General features: G+C 49.1%; 1 protein-coding gene across 3 annotated transcripts in view; it reads left to right on the top strand.

The window, feature by feature from the left end:
* The first annotated feature begins 1811 nt into the window (after positions 1-1811).
* The window catches only part of ATN1 (atrophin 1), a 32467-nt gene continuing 16631 nt past the window's right edge, over positions 1812-17647 (top strand). For 2 of the 3 annotated variants that reach the window (XM_077921129.1, XM_077921127.1), the window contains exons 1-2: positions 1812-1944; positions 17182-17394. In XM_077921129.1, the coding sequence (XP_077777255.1) occupies positions 17317-17394 (78 nt within the window). In that variant the 5' untranslated portion in view covers positions 1812-1944; positions 17182-17316. Of the gene's footprint in view, positions 1945-1989; positions 2155-17181; positions 17395-17647 lie in introns of those variants that run through there. The other variant, XM_077921128.1, reaches the window with a different exon arrangement.

Here is a 17647-nt window from a genome sequence, read left to right as displayed (position 1 = left end):
CATCATCTCTGACCACTGGTCCTGCTAGCTAGGGATCATGGGAGTTGTAGGCCCAAAAGATCTGGAGGGCCGAGGTTGAGGAAGCCGGGCTTAACCCCACACAAATCCAGAGCGGAGTCCCTAAGAGTGCAAGTGGGTAAATATTTGAAGGAAAATGCAGTTTCTCCCCACCAAAGTCCCTGTTGTCCCAAGGAAAGTCTGAAGAAGGGATGATGGTGCTCCCTCTGCAAAGGTCTTGCTGGTTGCAGCCCTTTTCCTTCAGACTCCATTTGGTTGCATGGAAAAGGGGCCACACTCCTGAAAGCTCTTTGGGAAAGAAGTGATTCAATTTCATTTTCACCCAGGGCAGCAAAACAGTAAGCTCCCATAGCTGGCAGCCTTGAATGTCCAAAACCCTTTGACAAGTTAAATGACAAGAACTGCCGAACCTTAGGGCGGGGATCATTAGCGGCATTAGTGGCGCGTCTGAATGCACCCTTGAATTGGCTCCGTTTATTACACCTCCCGCTACGTGCCCACCTCCTCCGTGGTGCCAGCCATCACCGCTTCTACAGAGGCTCCTTCCCTGGTCCTTGCCTTTTTCCAGAGCACAGTGTTTGCTCGGAATCCAGTTCCTACGGGATCCGATCCGTCTCTTCCTTCCTTTCCCCCGCTCCTAGATTCTGTTGCTCCCGAGTCTTGCCTTGCCAAAAAAAGCTCCAGGCATCTCCCATTCCTTTGTACTGGGGATTGAGAGGGGAGGAGAAATGGCAGGAAAGCTGGGAAGAGAAAGGAGGAGGGGGGGGGGGAGCGTTGGGGGCAGGGGGCTTGGGAAGGAAGGGGAGGCAGGCAGCCAGGAGGACCTCCGCTCCAACCACAGCCATTTCGGAGCGTCTGTAGCCGGAGACAGATTAATATTCTTCCCCATTTTGTCGTTCTCTTCCGAACTCCCTTCTCCTTCTCGTTTGAAGGGGTCTCCCTTGAAACCACCACTGCCCCCCCCCCGCCATCCTCCCAGATTTGCACGTATGCTCTGGAAGGAAGAGAGAGATGACATAGCCGTCCGTGAAAAGCGGAAAGGTGCCGCTCGCCAGCTTTACGCAGCCCCGATCCTAGAGACATCTTGCAGAGCCTTGGCAGCAAACGCTCTGCAGCCCAGTGGGATCTTCTCCCCAATGAAACTTTCACGGAGCTGGGTACCCTCAATGCGACACCCCCGCACACACTCCGGCACAATATGCAGCGCCAAAACATGTGGGTCCCTTGGAACCAGTTCATAGGGGCCGAGGTACCTTCACCCAACCCAAATAAAATACTGAAAGGGGCTGCACACACCCCCCCGCAAAGTTGATGGCTATTGCCATCCAAATAGTGTGTGTGCGCGCCGTGTCGTGTGATCTATTATGTGGGGGTGGGACTTACCTGGGCCCCCCAATATTTTATTCAAGTTGGCACGCCTGTGTGGGTCAATACTGCGCGCAATGGGGGGGGGGGTGAAGGCCCGAGAGAAGGCCTCGTATCCTTGGGCACCCTATCACCCCGTCCCCCTGCACCCGTCCGCCTCCATTTCTCTCCCGCGATCTCGCCTTTGCTCACACCAACCCCCTTCCCCCTCCAGCCCCACCGCCTCGCCTTTTAAAAAGCGTTATATAACATGTCCCGACTCCTGCGCCCTCGCCATCGTTTTGCTTTAAGGCGCAAACAGTTCTTTCTCCCCTGCTGGCGAGCGGCGGGTGCAATCGATGCGCTCTTGCGCGGAGAGGGAGAGGGAAAGAGAGGGGTGGGGGAGAGGGAGGGGAGGGGGCTGCTTGCGCGTACTGGGCTCTTCGGAAATGGGAGGTGGCCAAGGCGGCAGGCGGCGGGCGGGCGCTGCGATGGGCGAGCGCGCAGGCACGGGCGGCGGCGCCTGAACCCGGAGGCGGGGGGGGGGGGGCGCCGCCGACAGACGCCACTCGGAGGCTGGAGGTACGGCGGGGGAGGGGGGGTTGCGATCCTGTTTTCCCGCTCCCCCATCTTTGAAGTCCCGGGGAGAAAAAGGAAGAGGAGGAGGAGGGAGGGAGGGGAAGACGGAGTTGTGCAGCTGCCGCCGCCGCTGCTACAGCTGGCTCTCCGAGCCTCTCCTGCGCCTCCTTCTCCTTCCTTCCCCCCTTCATTCGACCTCGCTGCCGGAGCCCGGTAAGTGCGAGGAGCCCGGGAGCCCCGTCTCTCTCGCCTGCTCGGCATCCATTCGACACCGATCGTGCGTTCTGGGGCGAGGGAGGTGGGACGGCGAGCGGGCTGGCGGGCGCCTGGCCATCTCTTCTCATTCTCTCCCTGTAGAGGAGGATGGTTGCGGGGAGGAGGGCGCGAAGTAGGGAAGGGGGATGTCAGGAAGCAGGAGGGATCGGGCGACAGGAGCCCCACGCGCAGGAGAGGAGGTACCCCCACCTACCCTCCCTAGCCCGGGAGGTCGTGGTTTAAAAGGCACCCGAGCGCGAGCGAGCGAGAGCGCGCTCACAAACACACACCACTCACTGCCCAGGCTCTTGGCGACTCCCGTCCCCATAAGAGCGCTGGCTCTGCGGAAGAGATCTTTTAGGGAGCCCCTAAGAAACGCCTCCCCGGAGCAGAGATGGCCAACTCCACGGTGGAGCCCCGTGGAACAAGTCCACTCCCTGCGCCGGATCCGCGGGGCCTGACAGTGGAAGACGCCTAGAACCCCGGGCAGAGGTGCTGCAGAACCTCAAGGAGAGTCCCAAAGAGAACATCCACCCCCCAGTTTAATTCTGCCCCTTCACCCAAGCTGCATTCTGCCATAGGAGACCCCCTCATAATGTAGAAGCTCCACTAGACCTCAGAGAACCGATTCCTGCAGCCCCAGCCAGAGAGCCAGGAGCCTGACATTCCAGTGTGTCCTTCTGGAGAGTTATAGTCTAGTAGCGCTACTCCTGGGTGGAGGTGGGGGGGTGACAAGGAGGGTGCCTCTTATGAAGGGCAAGGTCTGGTGCTTCACACCCTCCACGGAGTAGATGGGTCTTGTAAAAACCTTTCGCTTATTTGTGCAAATGAATGGAGGCTGGAATGCACAGGCGAGGCCACAGCACCTCCCAAGCCGTGGTCTTTTCCGTGGAAGGCGGCTTCTTTTCAGTCTTTTAAGTGACAGCAGGAGGACTTCTCAATCTCTCCTCTTGGAAGAAGGTTTCAGGTTTCATAGAACAGGCACCCTGAAAGGCCGCAATCCAGTAGAACATTAAGGAGATGTTGCTTCTCTCCAGAGCCACCCCCCAGTACCTCATGCACCTAGCGAGAAAGCCCAGTGATTGGAGGCGCCTTCTCAACTCTGTACTTAACAGTTCTGAGGCGCTATAGCGCTTCACGGACAACAGCCCAGCAAAGTAGGCCGCTTTTCTTGCTTTACAAATTGGAGGTGGGAGGTGAAGGATGAGGTGGTAGCGTCTTGCCTAAAGCTGCCTAGTGAATTCCAAGATGAGGCAAAATTTGAACATTAGGCTTCCTGGCTCAGTACCTGGGGGGGGGGGGGGAGAGAAAGAGAAGACTTACATCAGTAGGCAAGATGGAAGCTACTGCTCTAGGTGGTTCTTCTCCAGTTGTCCTACAGACTCATCCACAAGATTGAAAAGAAGAGTCCTCCCACTTTTCTTAGTCTGTATAGTCCAAAAAACAGTCAAGGTTGCAATCCATTGAAATTAATGAGTCTGAGTTAGTCATGTCCAATAATTTCTATGGGACTACTCTGGGAGTAGGATACACTGAATACGGCCATCAGTCTTTTTCTCTCTCTCCCCACCCCCCTCACACTTGCATTCCCCTGAGCTTCTTCAAATGCCACGCAAAAGAGGACCAGTCTTGACAACCATGGCTGGGAGAGGCACATCTTCTACTAAGTTAAAGTATCTCGTCAGTTGGTGTGCTTTTTTTCTAATACCGTTGTGCTCGCCCAGTGGCGTAGCGTGGGTTGTCAGCACCTGGGGCAAGGCAAGTAATTTGCGCCCCCTAACCCATGGATTTGTGCCCCCTAACCTGTGGATTTGCGCCCCCTAACCCATGGATTTGCCCTAACCCCAGATGTTGCGCCCGGCCCCCCCTGCACCCCCCACGCTACGCCACTGTGCTCACCCTCCTGCTTTCTCTCTCGCCGGATGTCTCTGTGTGTACAATATATGTATGCAATATTGTGTATATGTATGTGTATATGTATATGTGGGTGGGTGGGTGAATAAGAATGGGCACTAGGAAAAATGGTTTCCCCTTATTCCCTATTCCTCCTTATATCTTCTTCTTCTTGTTATTGCTATCCCATCCTTGCAGTAATGTCATGGAATCATTTTAGGGAACATGGGAGCGGGGATGGAATGATGGGAATAGGGAGGAATCACAGGAAAACAGGAAATGGACAGAGATCTCTCTAGATGTTTTGATGCTGTGGTTGGAGTTGTTTCAAGAAAAGATATCAATCGGTTGGATATGTGGGGATGCAACCTCAGGGTTAGGCAAGATGACCCACTGGGTTTTTTTCCAACTCAGGAGCTCCATGGATATACATAGCGGATATTTCTTCTTTCCCTGTCCCCTGTCACTGGATAGTTTCCATGGCTCAATTGCTCTACTAGGAATGCTTCTGTAAAGATATGACAATGGGCATCGCTTGATATCTAGTAGTTTTTAAAAGATGGGCATCATTTGGCCTGGTCGTAGTCTGCTTTGTTTTAAGAATACTGGGAAACGTGTTATCCGTGGAGTCACTGTTATGCTTTCTAGGCTGTATTAGAGGAAGGACTCAGTGGTAGAGATGCAGAAGTACCTATTTTCAATCTCTAGTTTCTCCAGGTAACGCTAGGAGAAAAATCCTGTCAAATCCCAGAGTGTAGACAGTAATAACCTAGTTGGGCTGTTGGCTCGACTTCGTACAAGACAGCTTCCTACGTTTCTATTAGCGAGCAGAAGTGATGGATTTGAAGCAAAACATTGCTTTGTTATATGCAAGGCCTCAGATTCAGTCACTGTCACCTCCATTGTAAAGCATCTAGACCTTAAATAGCCATTGATAGCGTTACTGAGCTAGGTAGCTTCATGGCCTGATGCAATAGATCAATGGCCCGACTCCACGTATTGTGGATATTCAAATAATAATGCCAATGGGACAGTTCAGGTGTAATGGGTATAAGATCTATGGACCGTATCAGGATTTATTTGCCACCGTATCAGGACTTTTTACATTGTTCTGGGGTGGGGGGTGGGGAGGGAAGGATAAACAGCTCCAGAGAAGATGGAGCCTTCGTTTGCCTACCTCTGGCTTAACTGATACCCATACAGAAGGCTGAGCTGCTATTGGGCTTGGCCATTATTATCTTGCCATTTCAGAACAATATACATTTGTGGTTGGTTCTACTGCATTCTAGTAACCACATTTCTTTGTGGAAAAGGGGTTCCACAGAAATTGAATTGGAAATAGATTTCACTGGATTTACCTATCCTTCCTCCCCACTGAGGCCAGTGCTAGAAAAACACATTGTAATATCATTGTGAAAAGTCGTCTTATTTTAAATAAAAATAATGTTATGTCTGTCAGCCTGTTAACTTCAGTAATGGCTCTCAGTCCAGAGGCGTGTCTTGGATTTATCCATATTTCCTTCCATTTTACTTCTGATAGTTAGGGAATGAATGGGGAGGAGATCTTCTAGCTGCTGAGTAGCGTTTACGGTGCTGAAATGTAAAATAATGTGCCCCTTTGAAGGAAAGTAACACCATAATGGCATTTTTAAAATTATTAACATTTTTATCCCGCCTTAGAGTCCCAGTGGAACCCTCAAGACATCTCACAAGGAAACGTTCAAAGTCACAGCTTTTAAAATTAACAACCATCTCATAAAACTATTATAAAAAGGATGTGCCATACAACCTATACATTAGACAAGGAAAAAAACAGTCGCGATATGTTTTATTTATTTAATTCATTGATTGCATTTATGATACTGAATCCTGCCCTTCCTTCAAGGTGCTCAGGGTGTTAACCCAAGAACCCTGGGAGGCAGGTTAGACTCAGACGTCATTACTTTCCCAAGTTGGACCCGTGAGCTTTGCAGCGTGAGTGGAAATTTGGACCCTCAACTTGTCTGAAATATATTTTGAGAAGTTTAAAGGAAACATTTTAAAATTAAGAAAGAATAAGGCAATACAGTGGTACCTCAGGTTACATATGCTTCAGGTTACATACTCCGCTAAACCAGAAATAGTGCTTCAGGTTAAGAACTTTGCTTCAGGTTGAGAACAGAAATCGTGCTCCGGCGGTGCGGCAGCAGTGGGAGGCCCCATTAGCTAAAGTGGTGCTTCAGGTTAAGAACAGTTTCAGGTTAAGTGCGGACCTCCAGAACGAATTAAATACTTAACCCGAGGTACCACTGTAGAAATAGGAACAGAGTATCTCCCCGAAAGATCTGAACACAGGGTAAAGTTCATATTGGCCACCAAGCTTGAAGAAAAGGCAGGAAAGACTGAACTGAGAGAGGGAGAATATGTTTTCCTGCAGATGTAGCATCACTTTTATTTAGTTTTGCCTTTTCACAAACTTGTGATTTGCCACAGAACAAGGGTGGCAAATGTGATGTTGCTAAGTTGATGATGGACTACAACGCCTATCATCCCTGGTCACGCTGAATGGGGCTGATGGGAGTTGAAGTCCAACTGAATGTGGTGGGACCCACATTGGTTACCACTGCTACAGAGTGTGCTTGAAACTCCATTTCAACGGTAGACTGTTTCCAGAAGGGACACAGAAGCATGGCAGCTGCTCTTAGTTGTTTTTGTCTGTGTGAATGTACAAAATGACTTGTCAGAATGTGGCCAGTTTGGGCCAGTTCAACTGACAGGACTTCTGCAGTCTCTGTCGGACAGGCTGTTCTTTGAGTTCTGTTCATTATACTTTATTAATCCGTTTCTTGGGTGAAGGGCACAGAATGGAGTGCAGGAATCGAGGGGCTTCACCAAAGGGAGCCCCACAAAACCTCAGAAACCTGGGTCTCAGAAAGACCCAGAATCAGCCACTTCTTCTCCAAAGACCCAAACATAACAGTGGATTTCAGTTTAACTTATATCAGGCCTGCACAACTGGTGATCCACCAAGCTGAACACAACCAGCCATGTACAGGAGCCCACTAAGTTGTGAAACCTTTTGTTGTCGTTGTTGCTTGGATTTTTTTGCTTTGGGGATCGCAAAAACAGGGATGGGGTTGGGAAGGTCCTGGTGGGCTCCAGTAGGTGTCTGGTCTGCTGTGGTTGGCTTGGGAGCTCAGAAATTGTGCTAGTCTTGATTTCTAGAGAACAGTGTGTGAAAGCTAGTGACTTAAGGTAAAGGTAAAGGGACCCCTGACCATTAGGTCCAGTCGTGGCTGACTCTGGGGTTGTGGCGTTCATCTCGCTTTATTGGCCGAGGGAGCCGGCGTACAGCTTCAAGGTCATGTGGCCAGCATGACTAAGCCGCTTCTGGTGAACCAGAGTAGCACACGGAAACACCGTTTACCTTCCCGCCGGAGTGGTACCTATTAATCTACTTGCACTTTTTGGCGTGCTTTCGAACTGCTAGGTTGGCAGGAGCTGGGACCAAGCAATGGGAGCTCACCCCGTCGTGGGGATTCGAACCGCCGACCTTCTGATCGGCAAGTCCGAGGCTCGTGGTTTAAACCACAGCGCCACCTGCATCCCTAGTGACTTACTGAGTAGTTTTTACTCACTCCCCACTCATCTTTCATTACTCTTTGCCACTCCCATTGCACCAAAGTTTCTTGCGAATGGCTGTGGCAGGTCTATGTCTTTATACACAGATTTGCCTGAATCTTTCATAAGATGAGGATCGGTGGAAGTGTAATATAGAGCACCTAAGGGTCTCATGGGAGGTGAGGCTGAACTTCTCCACTCACTTTCTCTCTGCAGCTCGTTTTCTCTTGCCCTGCCTACTTGTTTTCTTCCAGCAAGACTTGTTTCCAGTACAGTCATACCTTGGGTTGAAGTAGCTTTGGGATAAGTATTTTTGGGTTGCACGCTGCGGCGACCCGGAAGTAACGGAGCATGTTACTTCCAGGTTTCGCCGCTCGTGCATGCGTAGATGGTCAAAATGACATCATGCCCATGCGCAGAAGTGGCGAATCGCAACCCACGCATGCACAGACGCAGGGATGCGGGTTGCATTCGCTTCTGGATGCGAACGGGGCTCCGGAACGGATCCCATTCGCATCCAGAGGTACCACTGTACTGGAATCCAGTGGGGGGACGACTTCTGGGGATAGATTGGGGAGGGTGAAGGTTCAATATCCTTGCCCCAGAGTGTCTGGGGCAACCCAGATGGTCAGAGTATGAGTAATAAATTATTATTATTATTATTATTATTATTATTATTATTATTATTATGCTGCTGCTGCTGCTGCTGTTGCTGCTTTGGCACTTTAAATCACTCCCACCACGTAATCACACATGCATTAGATGTGAAGTGAGCAGCCCCCTGTTTGTCAGAAGAAGAAGAAGAAGAAGACGAGGAGTTTGGATTTGATATTCCGCTTTATCACCACCCTAAGGAGTCTCAAAGCGGCTAACATTCTCCTTTCCCTTCCTCCCCCACAACAAACACTCTGTGGCTCCATCATTATCACATGCAATTCTGGACTCCTTCCCTGCCTCTTTGCATTCGATAAGATCTGTGTCCCAGCTGTGTAAATCACGGTACATCATACGATTTAGTGGTACAGTCCCATTGGCTGTGTGAAGACACCATGCTTGGAGATTTCTGGGTTGGTGCCTGGATCTGCTAACATCCTTCAAAGCCTTTCTAGGTGGGTGGATTGGAAAAGGCATTGGGTCTCTTTCCACCTCCACCCCCCCCCCTTTGTTTGCCATTTGAAGCTGCAAAAACCTGTCCAATTGCTTTCTTGTAGTAAGACCAGGAGTAGTTTGTGAAATGCTGGATTGTCCTTTCATTCTGCGTTGGGCAGAGTGGATAAATGGGAGCCAGAAACTGTCAGGGTGTCTGTCCGTCCCCCTGCCCCGTATTCCTTATCACTATTTGGAGTTACATTTTGTTCCTCCTACCAGCTTTGCAGCTCCTTCCAGTTCTATAGGATCAAGCTAAGCCCTTTCCTGTCTGGGTCTCTCCACATGTTTTGAACTACAACTCCCATAAGCCACCATTCAAGCACAGCTGTGCCTGCTGGGACGGATGAGAGTTGGCGTCGCAAACCTCTGGAGGGCCAAGGTTGAGGAAGGCAGAGGTATACAGCCCCGTTTGAATACGTAAAATATGTATTTATTTATTTTATGCGTCACCAGGTGTAGCTGCAAAGTGACGATTCATCTTTCAGAGATGCATGGCATCATTCCTTGCCAAACTGCATGCATGTACACTGTCATTGCAGTGTGTGAGGCTGTAACTGACAGCAGATTGACGTGTGCGTGCGTGTGTTTGTGTGTGACACCTAATTACCCAGCACCAGGCAACTCACAACAGAAAGTGGCTCTGCCGAATTGTCTTCAAGGCAATGGGAGGTGACACAAAACCTCTCCATGCTGTTTCATCGGTGTTGACTCATTCACACATGCTTGTTCATACTGACGTGATGCTCTCTGCCCACGCACAAACAGCCCCTGAACTTCTGCCATAACATTCCTGGCTGTGGGCATGCCCGTGGTTTCCCAAGGTGTGGCCCTCAGGCTATGGGGTGTGTGGGTGTGTGAATGTGTGTCATACACATGGTTCTGCCAAATTACAGGTTGGTTACAGACCTGTAGAAAGGTAATGTACCCCAGGGACTCCAAAAGGCCGCTATAGCCATATTACATGTGCTATGAAAGGGTAAGATAGAGAGGGATTATCTGGGTGGAATTCAGTGCTGCACAAAGGAGATTGTTCCGTCCGTGCAAGCTTTTCTGGGTATCCCGACAGAAAAATCTCCCCTCACTTCCTGCTGCAGGCTGTTCTACGGGTTCTTCTGTCCCCCCAGAGTGGATTTGGGGGAGATGGCAGGGGAAGAAAGAGGAAGAACCAATTGTACTAATAGGAGGTTTTGCACTGGATTTCGCCAGGAGGATGGGTTCATTGATGTGCCTACATACAGTGGTACCTTGCAAGACGAATGTCTCGCAAGACAAAAAACTCGCTAGACGAAAGGGTTTTTTGTTTTTTGAGCTGCTTCGCAAGACGATTTTCCCTATGGGCTTGCTTCGCAAGACGGAAACGTCTTGCAAGTTTGTTTCCTTTTTCTTAACACCGTTAATACAGTTGCGACTTGACCTCGAGGAGCAACTCATAGAACGCGGTGTGGTAGCCTTTTTTGAGGTTTTTAAAGCTTTTTGAGGTTTTTGAAGCTTTTCCAAAACTTTCCTGACACCGTGCTTCGCAAGACGAAAAAAATCGCAAGACGACAAAACTCGCGGAACAAATTAATTTCGTCTTGCGAGGCACCACTGTACCTTGAAATGCTAGCACCCCGGAGGAGATGTTTCAGTGATCAGAAGTGGTCTGTTGGCCTACCAGCTTTGGGAAAGGGCCTGATAAGTTTTCCATGTGACTGTCCAGAGTCACGGTACGCCATTTGACTCCAGATCAAGAGGTCCCTACTTCATCCTGGCAGTGTTTGAAATTAGCCAGGCGTGTTTTGCGACTGGGGCAGGTCCAATTGTGACTACGCGGAGATCTCTGGATGCCAGGCTGGTGCCTGGGGAAAGCAAAATGTCGCTTCAGAGAAGGACCTGAAATATTTTCCTTGAAGCTTGATTTTGTTTTATTCTGGATTATTTTATTTGATGTTTCAGTGTGTTGTGAACCACTTTGAGATTTGTTCTTTAAAATATAAGTCGGTGTAGAAATGGAAAGCCATCTTGCCCCAAAGTGGCAACTTAGACATTCCATTTTGGCGACTGCAACCTTGGTTTAAGGAGCCATTTGACACCTAGCTTATATATCTGAGTTTCTCACACTGTTCTGTATGTTGCAGGAAATAGACCGTGACCTTCCAAAATAGCTCAAAGCGAGCTTAGTTAACATGAAACACATTTTCTTGCTTAGCATTAATGAACTGCTGGATTTCTGAGTGTGAATGTTTTCCCTGTGAAAAGGGGAATACTGCTAAACACCGCTAGGAGCTGCAAACTGTTCTGCAACCCAGAATATCTGTTATATTTTCATTTTTCAAAAACTCTGCATGATGCAAAATGATCCTAGTTTTTTTACAGCACGAGCCTAAGGATGCTTGCTTAGAAGCAAGTCCTATTGTGTTCAGTGGAAATTACTCCCAAGTAGGGGTATTCAGCCTAACATTAGATTTTAAACAAAGAATCTGTTAATCCGTTTCTTGTTATTTTACCTTTTCAAAATTCTCAAATTATTGTAGTTAATTCTTCTTTGTTTTCTTACAATCAAGCGTTTATAGATTTTGTGAAATAAATGAGAAATTGATACCTCCTTCCCACCCACAAATTTGCTTGAGTGCATCTCCAGGATAGTGAATAGCAATATGTGCGCATTTAAATTCATTCCTTCATGAAATTCTCTTGTGCATCTCACATTAAAGGGAACAAACAGGAGCTGTGCAAGAGCAGCGCTATATTCTAACATGTATCCCACTCACTTCAATGGGACTTGCAGAAGAGAATGCCCTATTTCTACTTGATTGTTCTGTACTGTAAATGTTAGGTAAAGGTAAAGGGACCCCTGACCATTAGGTCCAGTAGTGGCCGACTCTGGGGTTGTGGCGCTCATCTCGCTTTATTGGCCGAGGGAGCCAGCGTACAGCTTCCGGGTCATGTGGCCAGCATGACTAAGCCGCTTCTGGCGCAATGAAACACCATGACAGAAACCAGAGCATGCAGAAATGCCCTTTACCTTCCTGCCGGAGCGGTACTTATTTATCTACTTGCACTGGCATCCTTTCAAACTGCTAGGTTGGCAGGAGCAGGGACTGAGCAACGGGAGCTCACCCCATCGCAGGGATTGGAACCGCTGACCTTCTGATGGGCAAGCCCAAGAGGCTCAGTAGTTTAGACCGCAGCACCACCCACGTCCCTGGTGGGATAAACAACAACAACAACATGGGGTGGATGGGTGGGTGACAGGGATTTCCAGGCATGAGGAGGTGGCAGAAAGCAAGGAACAGAAATTTAAGTTCTGCTGATACGAAAGAGGCTTCTTCTGTCTGCATGGTGCTTGTGCTGGTCCCGGGGGTAAGGTACCGTGAGTGTAGCAGAGTCCACACGAAGAGGGGCGAGGTCCGATGCAGAGAGCCGGGCGGGGAACAGGAACGCTAGAACAGAAGGCTGAGCAGGTAACAGGAACACCGGATGGTCGGGAACAGGAGGCCGAGCAGGGATCAAGAACACAGGAAGGTCCGAAGTCAACAACGACGTTGCTCCCGCAACCTGGGGCCGAGTTGACTGGGCTTTTATCCTCTTCTAAGGCCAGGGGCGGTCCCGGCCCCCAGGAGCCCCGTCTCCTCTGGCCTTAAGGCGAGCACTCCTCCTGGGGGCAACCAGTTCCCTTCGCCTCTCTGCCCTAAGCCTCTGCAGATCAGGAGAGGCCAAAGGGTTACTGGGCCCTGGAGGAGGCTCACCTGTGGCCACTGAGTCATCAAGCCCCTCTGGGGCCAGAAGGGCTTCACCTGGGGCCAGCTCCTGATGCACTGCCACAGGTGCAGGCTCTTCAGCATCTAGGCCTTGCCCCAGTTCAGCCGGCCCTGGAGGCGGGGACTCCTGTGCAGGCTGGGATTCCTCTGTTTCATCCTCCGAATCGGAATCCCAGGCCATCACAGTGCTGATGTTGCGGGCATATTCTTATACCTAAAACTGGAGGGGGGGATCTTTGATTAGAGAACTATTTTGAAGTGAAAACTTGGGGGTGGGGGACGACACAGAAGCAGCTATGTGTCCTAACAAATCCACATTTGCGGAGATGCCAATCAGTGCTGACATGGGGCAGTTTTCCGTGGAACCAAGTGGCAATATGACAGGGAGCTTCTGAAAGCTTCACCGGTTCTGCTCAGTGTTGGAAATGAGCCAGGCACGTTTTGCCACCGGTGAGAGTCCAATTGCGGCTATGTGGAGATTTCTGGCCACCGGGTTGGTGACCACAGTTTTAAAATCTCTGCCTTAGTCCATAGTTACACCATTTCCATTTCCATTTCTGTTATGTACTGAAGTTCTCACCCTGGGCCAGCAGGGGGATACTGTAGATAGTTCAGGTCCACATATGCAAATAAGGGATGGAAAGTAACATTCAGTGATTGGATAGTTACAGAAAATGGTTACAGTTGCGTTGTAGTGGAGCTCTATATAAGCAGGCTGGCTGAACCCTTCAGTTCAGTTCTGTTCTGGCCTGTGAATAAACAAGAGCTGTTTGAAGAATTGCTGTGTCGTCTGATATGTTCACCCACAACTTATCTATTTCCATTTCCACTATGTGTGTTTGCTTCTCCTTCCTGCATAGTGGGACAAGGGAATTGCTGTAAGAGCAAGCTACAGTCAAGCAATGCACTTGAGAGTGTAGAATTCTAGTGTGGGAAGAAAACCTCAAGGGGCATGTAGCCCAGCCCCATGGCGAATAGACATTCCATTGTTGTGGCAATAGTAACCTGGATTTAAAGTGTCATTTGGCCTGATTAGACAACTAATAATAATAATAATAATATTTATACCCCGCCCATCTGGTTGGGTTTCCCCAGCCACTCTGGGCGGCTCCCAACAGAATATTAAAAACACGATTGTCAGGGGCTCAGGAGCAGAGGCACAGGGGAGAGAGGAAATGGAGAGCGAGGGGGAGGAATCTGAGGGCAGCGGAGGGGAGAATGACAGTGACCCGAGAGATTCCATGAGCCTCTCCAGTGAATCAGAAGATTCCCAGAAGGGGGCGCCGATGGCCAGGGCAAGGGGGGTCCCAGGGGGGACACACCAGAAGCAGGGGGCCAGCGGAGACTCCCAAAGCAGTAGCTGGAAATCAGGGCCAGCTTCCCCACCAGAGCGTAGTGGGGGGGAAGAGTCCCATAGGTCAGAGTCAGCGTCTCCTCCGGCAAGCAGGGAGGAGGAGTCAGGTCCGGCTAGCGTCCCCGAAGAGGGAAGCAGCGACAGGAGCAGTATAACGGTCAGGAGGAAGGTGGCAGGCTGGGCGCGCGCGCCAAGTTCAAATGTACAGGCGCGCGGGACAGCAGAAAGCCCAGATTGGGAACCATGTCCTAAAGCCCGCCGGAGGGAGGGGGAAGACTCGGGGGACTCAGCGTCAGAAGAGTCGAGAAAGGGGAAAACCCCGGCGGACAAGCGGACCCAGAGGAGGAAAGAACAAAGGAAGAGGTGGAGCAAGGCTAGGGTCTTAAACTGGTGTCTGGGGGGAGGAGACTCAGACGGAGCTTCGGCGGTCTAGGGTTTAAGACGTAGAGCTGTGCGCCGTGGCTGTAAATGAGAAACGGAACTTCAATAAAGACTATTTGATATAACAACGGACTGGCGTTGGTCCTCTGTGAGCTGGGACCTGGGGCAGCTCTGACAACGATAAAACATCAAACATTAAAAACAAGGCTGCCTTCAGAGGTCTTCTAAAAGTCAGATACAGTGGTGCCCCGCAAGACGAATGCCTCGCAAGACGAAAAACTCGCTAGACGAAAGGGTTTTCCGTTTTTTGAGTCGTTCCTCAAGGTGAAATTCCCTATGGGCTTGCTTCGCAAGACGAAACGTCTTGCGAGTTCTTACAAGTTTGTTTCCTTTTTCTTAAAGCCGCTAAGCCGTTAATAGCCGCTAAGCCGTTAATAGCCGCTAAGCCGCTAATAGCCGTGCTTCGCAAGACGAAAAAACCGCAAGACGAAGAGACTCGTGGAACGGATTAATTTCGTCTTGCGAGGCACCACTGTAGTTGTTTCTTTCCTTGACATCTGGTGGGAGGGCGTTCCACAGGGCGGGTGCCACTACCGAGAAGGCCCTCTGACTGGTTCCCTGTAACCTCACTTCTCACAGTGAGGGAACTGCCAGAAGGCCCTCGGAGCTGGACCTCTGTGTCCTGGCTGGATGATGGGGGTGGATAATAATAGGATCTTGCCTATTTTCACACACTAGCAACACATCCTTTGGAATTCTACCCATGATATTTTATTTGCACAACCAGAACGGATTTCAGGAACCAGAACGTAATGAAAAATATGACTCCCAAGCAGTCTGGCTCCAAAATGGCAACTAGACATTCTGTTTAGGCAATTGTAACCCTGGTTTAAGGAGCCATTTAGCACCTAGCTTTGAGTTCTAACACCGCCTGTGAGGCACAACATTAATATGAGCTGGCATGGTTGGGGTTAGCCCAAGCCATGTAAGCTGTGCTAATAAATGACTTTACCATGCAAAATGGCACCCCACATGGGTCATGTCTGGACGTCAACCAGATCGCAGTGGCCCTAGAATGTTAACAGGAGTCAGAAAAGAAGCAGAAATCCAGACACAGGGATATGGATGTGTTTTAATCACATTTACTGTTCATTTTAAATTTAAAAATAATGTTTTATTGATACTTTTAATATTTCTTGTAAATCGCCTAGAGGTTTTACTGCAGTGAAAGTGGTAGACAGGGGGTGACCTATTAGCACACACCTGAAACATGTGAGATTGTGCACAAGCACACAAGCCAAGCCTGGAAGTAACCAAAAATGTCACAAAACACGTGCCATAACTGCACAGGATGAACTTGCTCCACTGACACATACGGGGGCCAAGAACGGACCCTCCATGTGAAATGATCATCAACTATATGCAATTTGTTGAGTAACATTAAAATAAATAACTGACTGCATCTTCTGGTCAAAGCCCAGTGACTTGATTTCCTTTTGGGAGTCATGTGTAATATACATTTTCTTGACTATAATTTATCAGCGCATTTGGTGGGGGAGTTCTGTTTTATAAGGCGCTTAAAATAACCCATGTTTCCATGATTTTATAAAAGGATATAAGTAGCATGGTTATGAATTGAGCAAATTTTTGAAGCAATGGGTTTTTCTTGTAGTCCAGCTTCACAGACATGCGATCAAGGAGAGGGAACCACTGTTAATGTTCAAACAGATAAATAAGAGCAACAACATAATAATTCAGGAACAACAATAAGCAGTCGTAGTGTCAATGTTTTGTTGTATTTTGTGGCAATAAATGATTTCTTTTTTTATGTTGTTCTTGCCAGTTTTGGGGGAAGTACAACGGTATCTCAGGTTACATACACTTCAGGTTACATACGCTTCAGGTTAGAGACTCCGCTAACCCAGAAATATTACCTCGGGTTAAGGACTTTGCTTCAAGATGAGAACAGAAATCGTGCTCCAGCGGCGCGGTGGCAGCAGGAGGCCCCATTAGCTAAAGTGGTGCTTCAGGTTAAGAACAGTTTCAGATTAAGAATGGACCTCTGGAACGAATTAAGTACCTGAGGTACCTGAGGTACCACTGTAGTCTGAACAAAATGAACAAAATGAAAGCATAGACTCATTTCTCTCTGCTGCTCTGAAATGCTTAGTGCAATTTGTTGTGTTTTAAATTGTAACTGTGTATTCACTGCCAACCTAGCAGTTTGAAAGCACCCCCAGGTGCAAGTAGATAAATAGGGACCGCTTACTGGCGGGAAGGTAAACAGCGTTTCCGTGTGTGGCTCTGGCTCGCCAGATGCAGCTTTGTCATGCTGGCCACGTGACCCGGAAGTGTCTTCGGACAGCGCTGGCTCCCGGTCTCTTAAGCGAGATGGGCGCGCAACCCTAGAGTCTGGCAAGACTGGCCCGTACGGGCAGGGGTACCTTTACCTTTACCTTTATATTCACTGAAAGGAACTGAGGTTAAGGAGCATTATGCTATAATAATAATAATAATAATAATAATAATAATAATAATAATAATTTATTTATTTATTTATACTCAACCCATCTGGCTGGGTTTCTCCAGAGTGCTGGATGAGGCCCTGGGAGACCAGGGTTCAAATCCCCCCTCTGCTGCGAAGCTCACTGGATGACTTTGGGGCTGCCACTGCCTCTCAGCCTAACCTACCTCACAGGGTCGTTGTGGAGATCGAATGGGGAGGAGAAGTTATGTTCGCCACCTTTTGCTCCTTGGAAAGAAGGAGGGATATAAATCAAGGAGTGAACAAATCTCTAGCTATGATTCACCTACACAGCACTTCCAGACCTCTTAATCCTTCCCACTAACCAAAATTCTCTGTTTTAGGAATTGTTGGGAGCCTAGCATCCTTGGACAAAGTTCTCCCTGCCCTTTTCCCGAAGAGCAGAGGTTGTTTTACCCCTTGAGGCTCACACCTCAGTCTCCCAAGGAATAGTTGTGTGGCGGACTGTATAAAAGTTAATGTTTTCATCCACTCGGACAAAGGAGAATGGGGACCCTACATCCAAAAGAATGAAGACTCGACAGAATAAAGACTCCGTAAGTGCCCAGGAGACTGCGGGGTAGAGAGGGGGAAGGACTCAGGGTCTCTCTAGTATTGTTGCAAAGCCGTCATAGTTCAAGCCTTACTCTCCATGAATTTGTCTCAGGTCCTTTTAAAGCTATCCCAAGTTGTTTTGGGCAATGAGGTAGAATAAACTTAGAGGGGGGGGTCTGCAGGGGAGACTTTGAGGACACTGGAAAAGCTTAAGGGTTCGTGGACATAAATTGCAGGGGAGCTGGTCACTTGTGG

Source organism: Podarcis muralis, chromosome 17, assembly GCF_964188315.1.
Source record: "Podarcis muralis chromosome 17, rPodMur119.hap1.1, whole genome shotgun sequence".
Classification (NCBI taxonomy): Eukaryota; Metazoa; Chordata; class Lepidosauria; order Squamata; family Lacertidae; genus Podarcis; species Podarcis muralis.
Note: the sequence above shows the minus strand (reverse complement) of the source record. Positions and strands in the feature narration are given on the sequence as shown.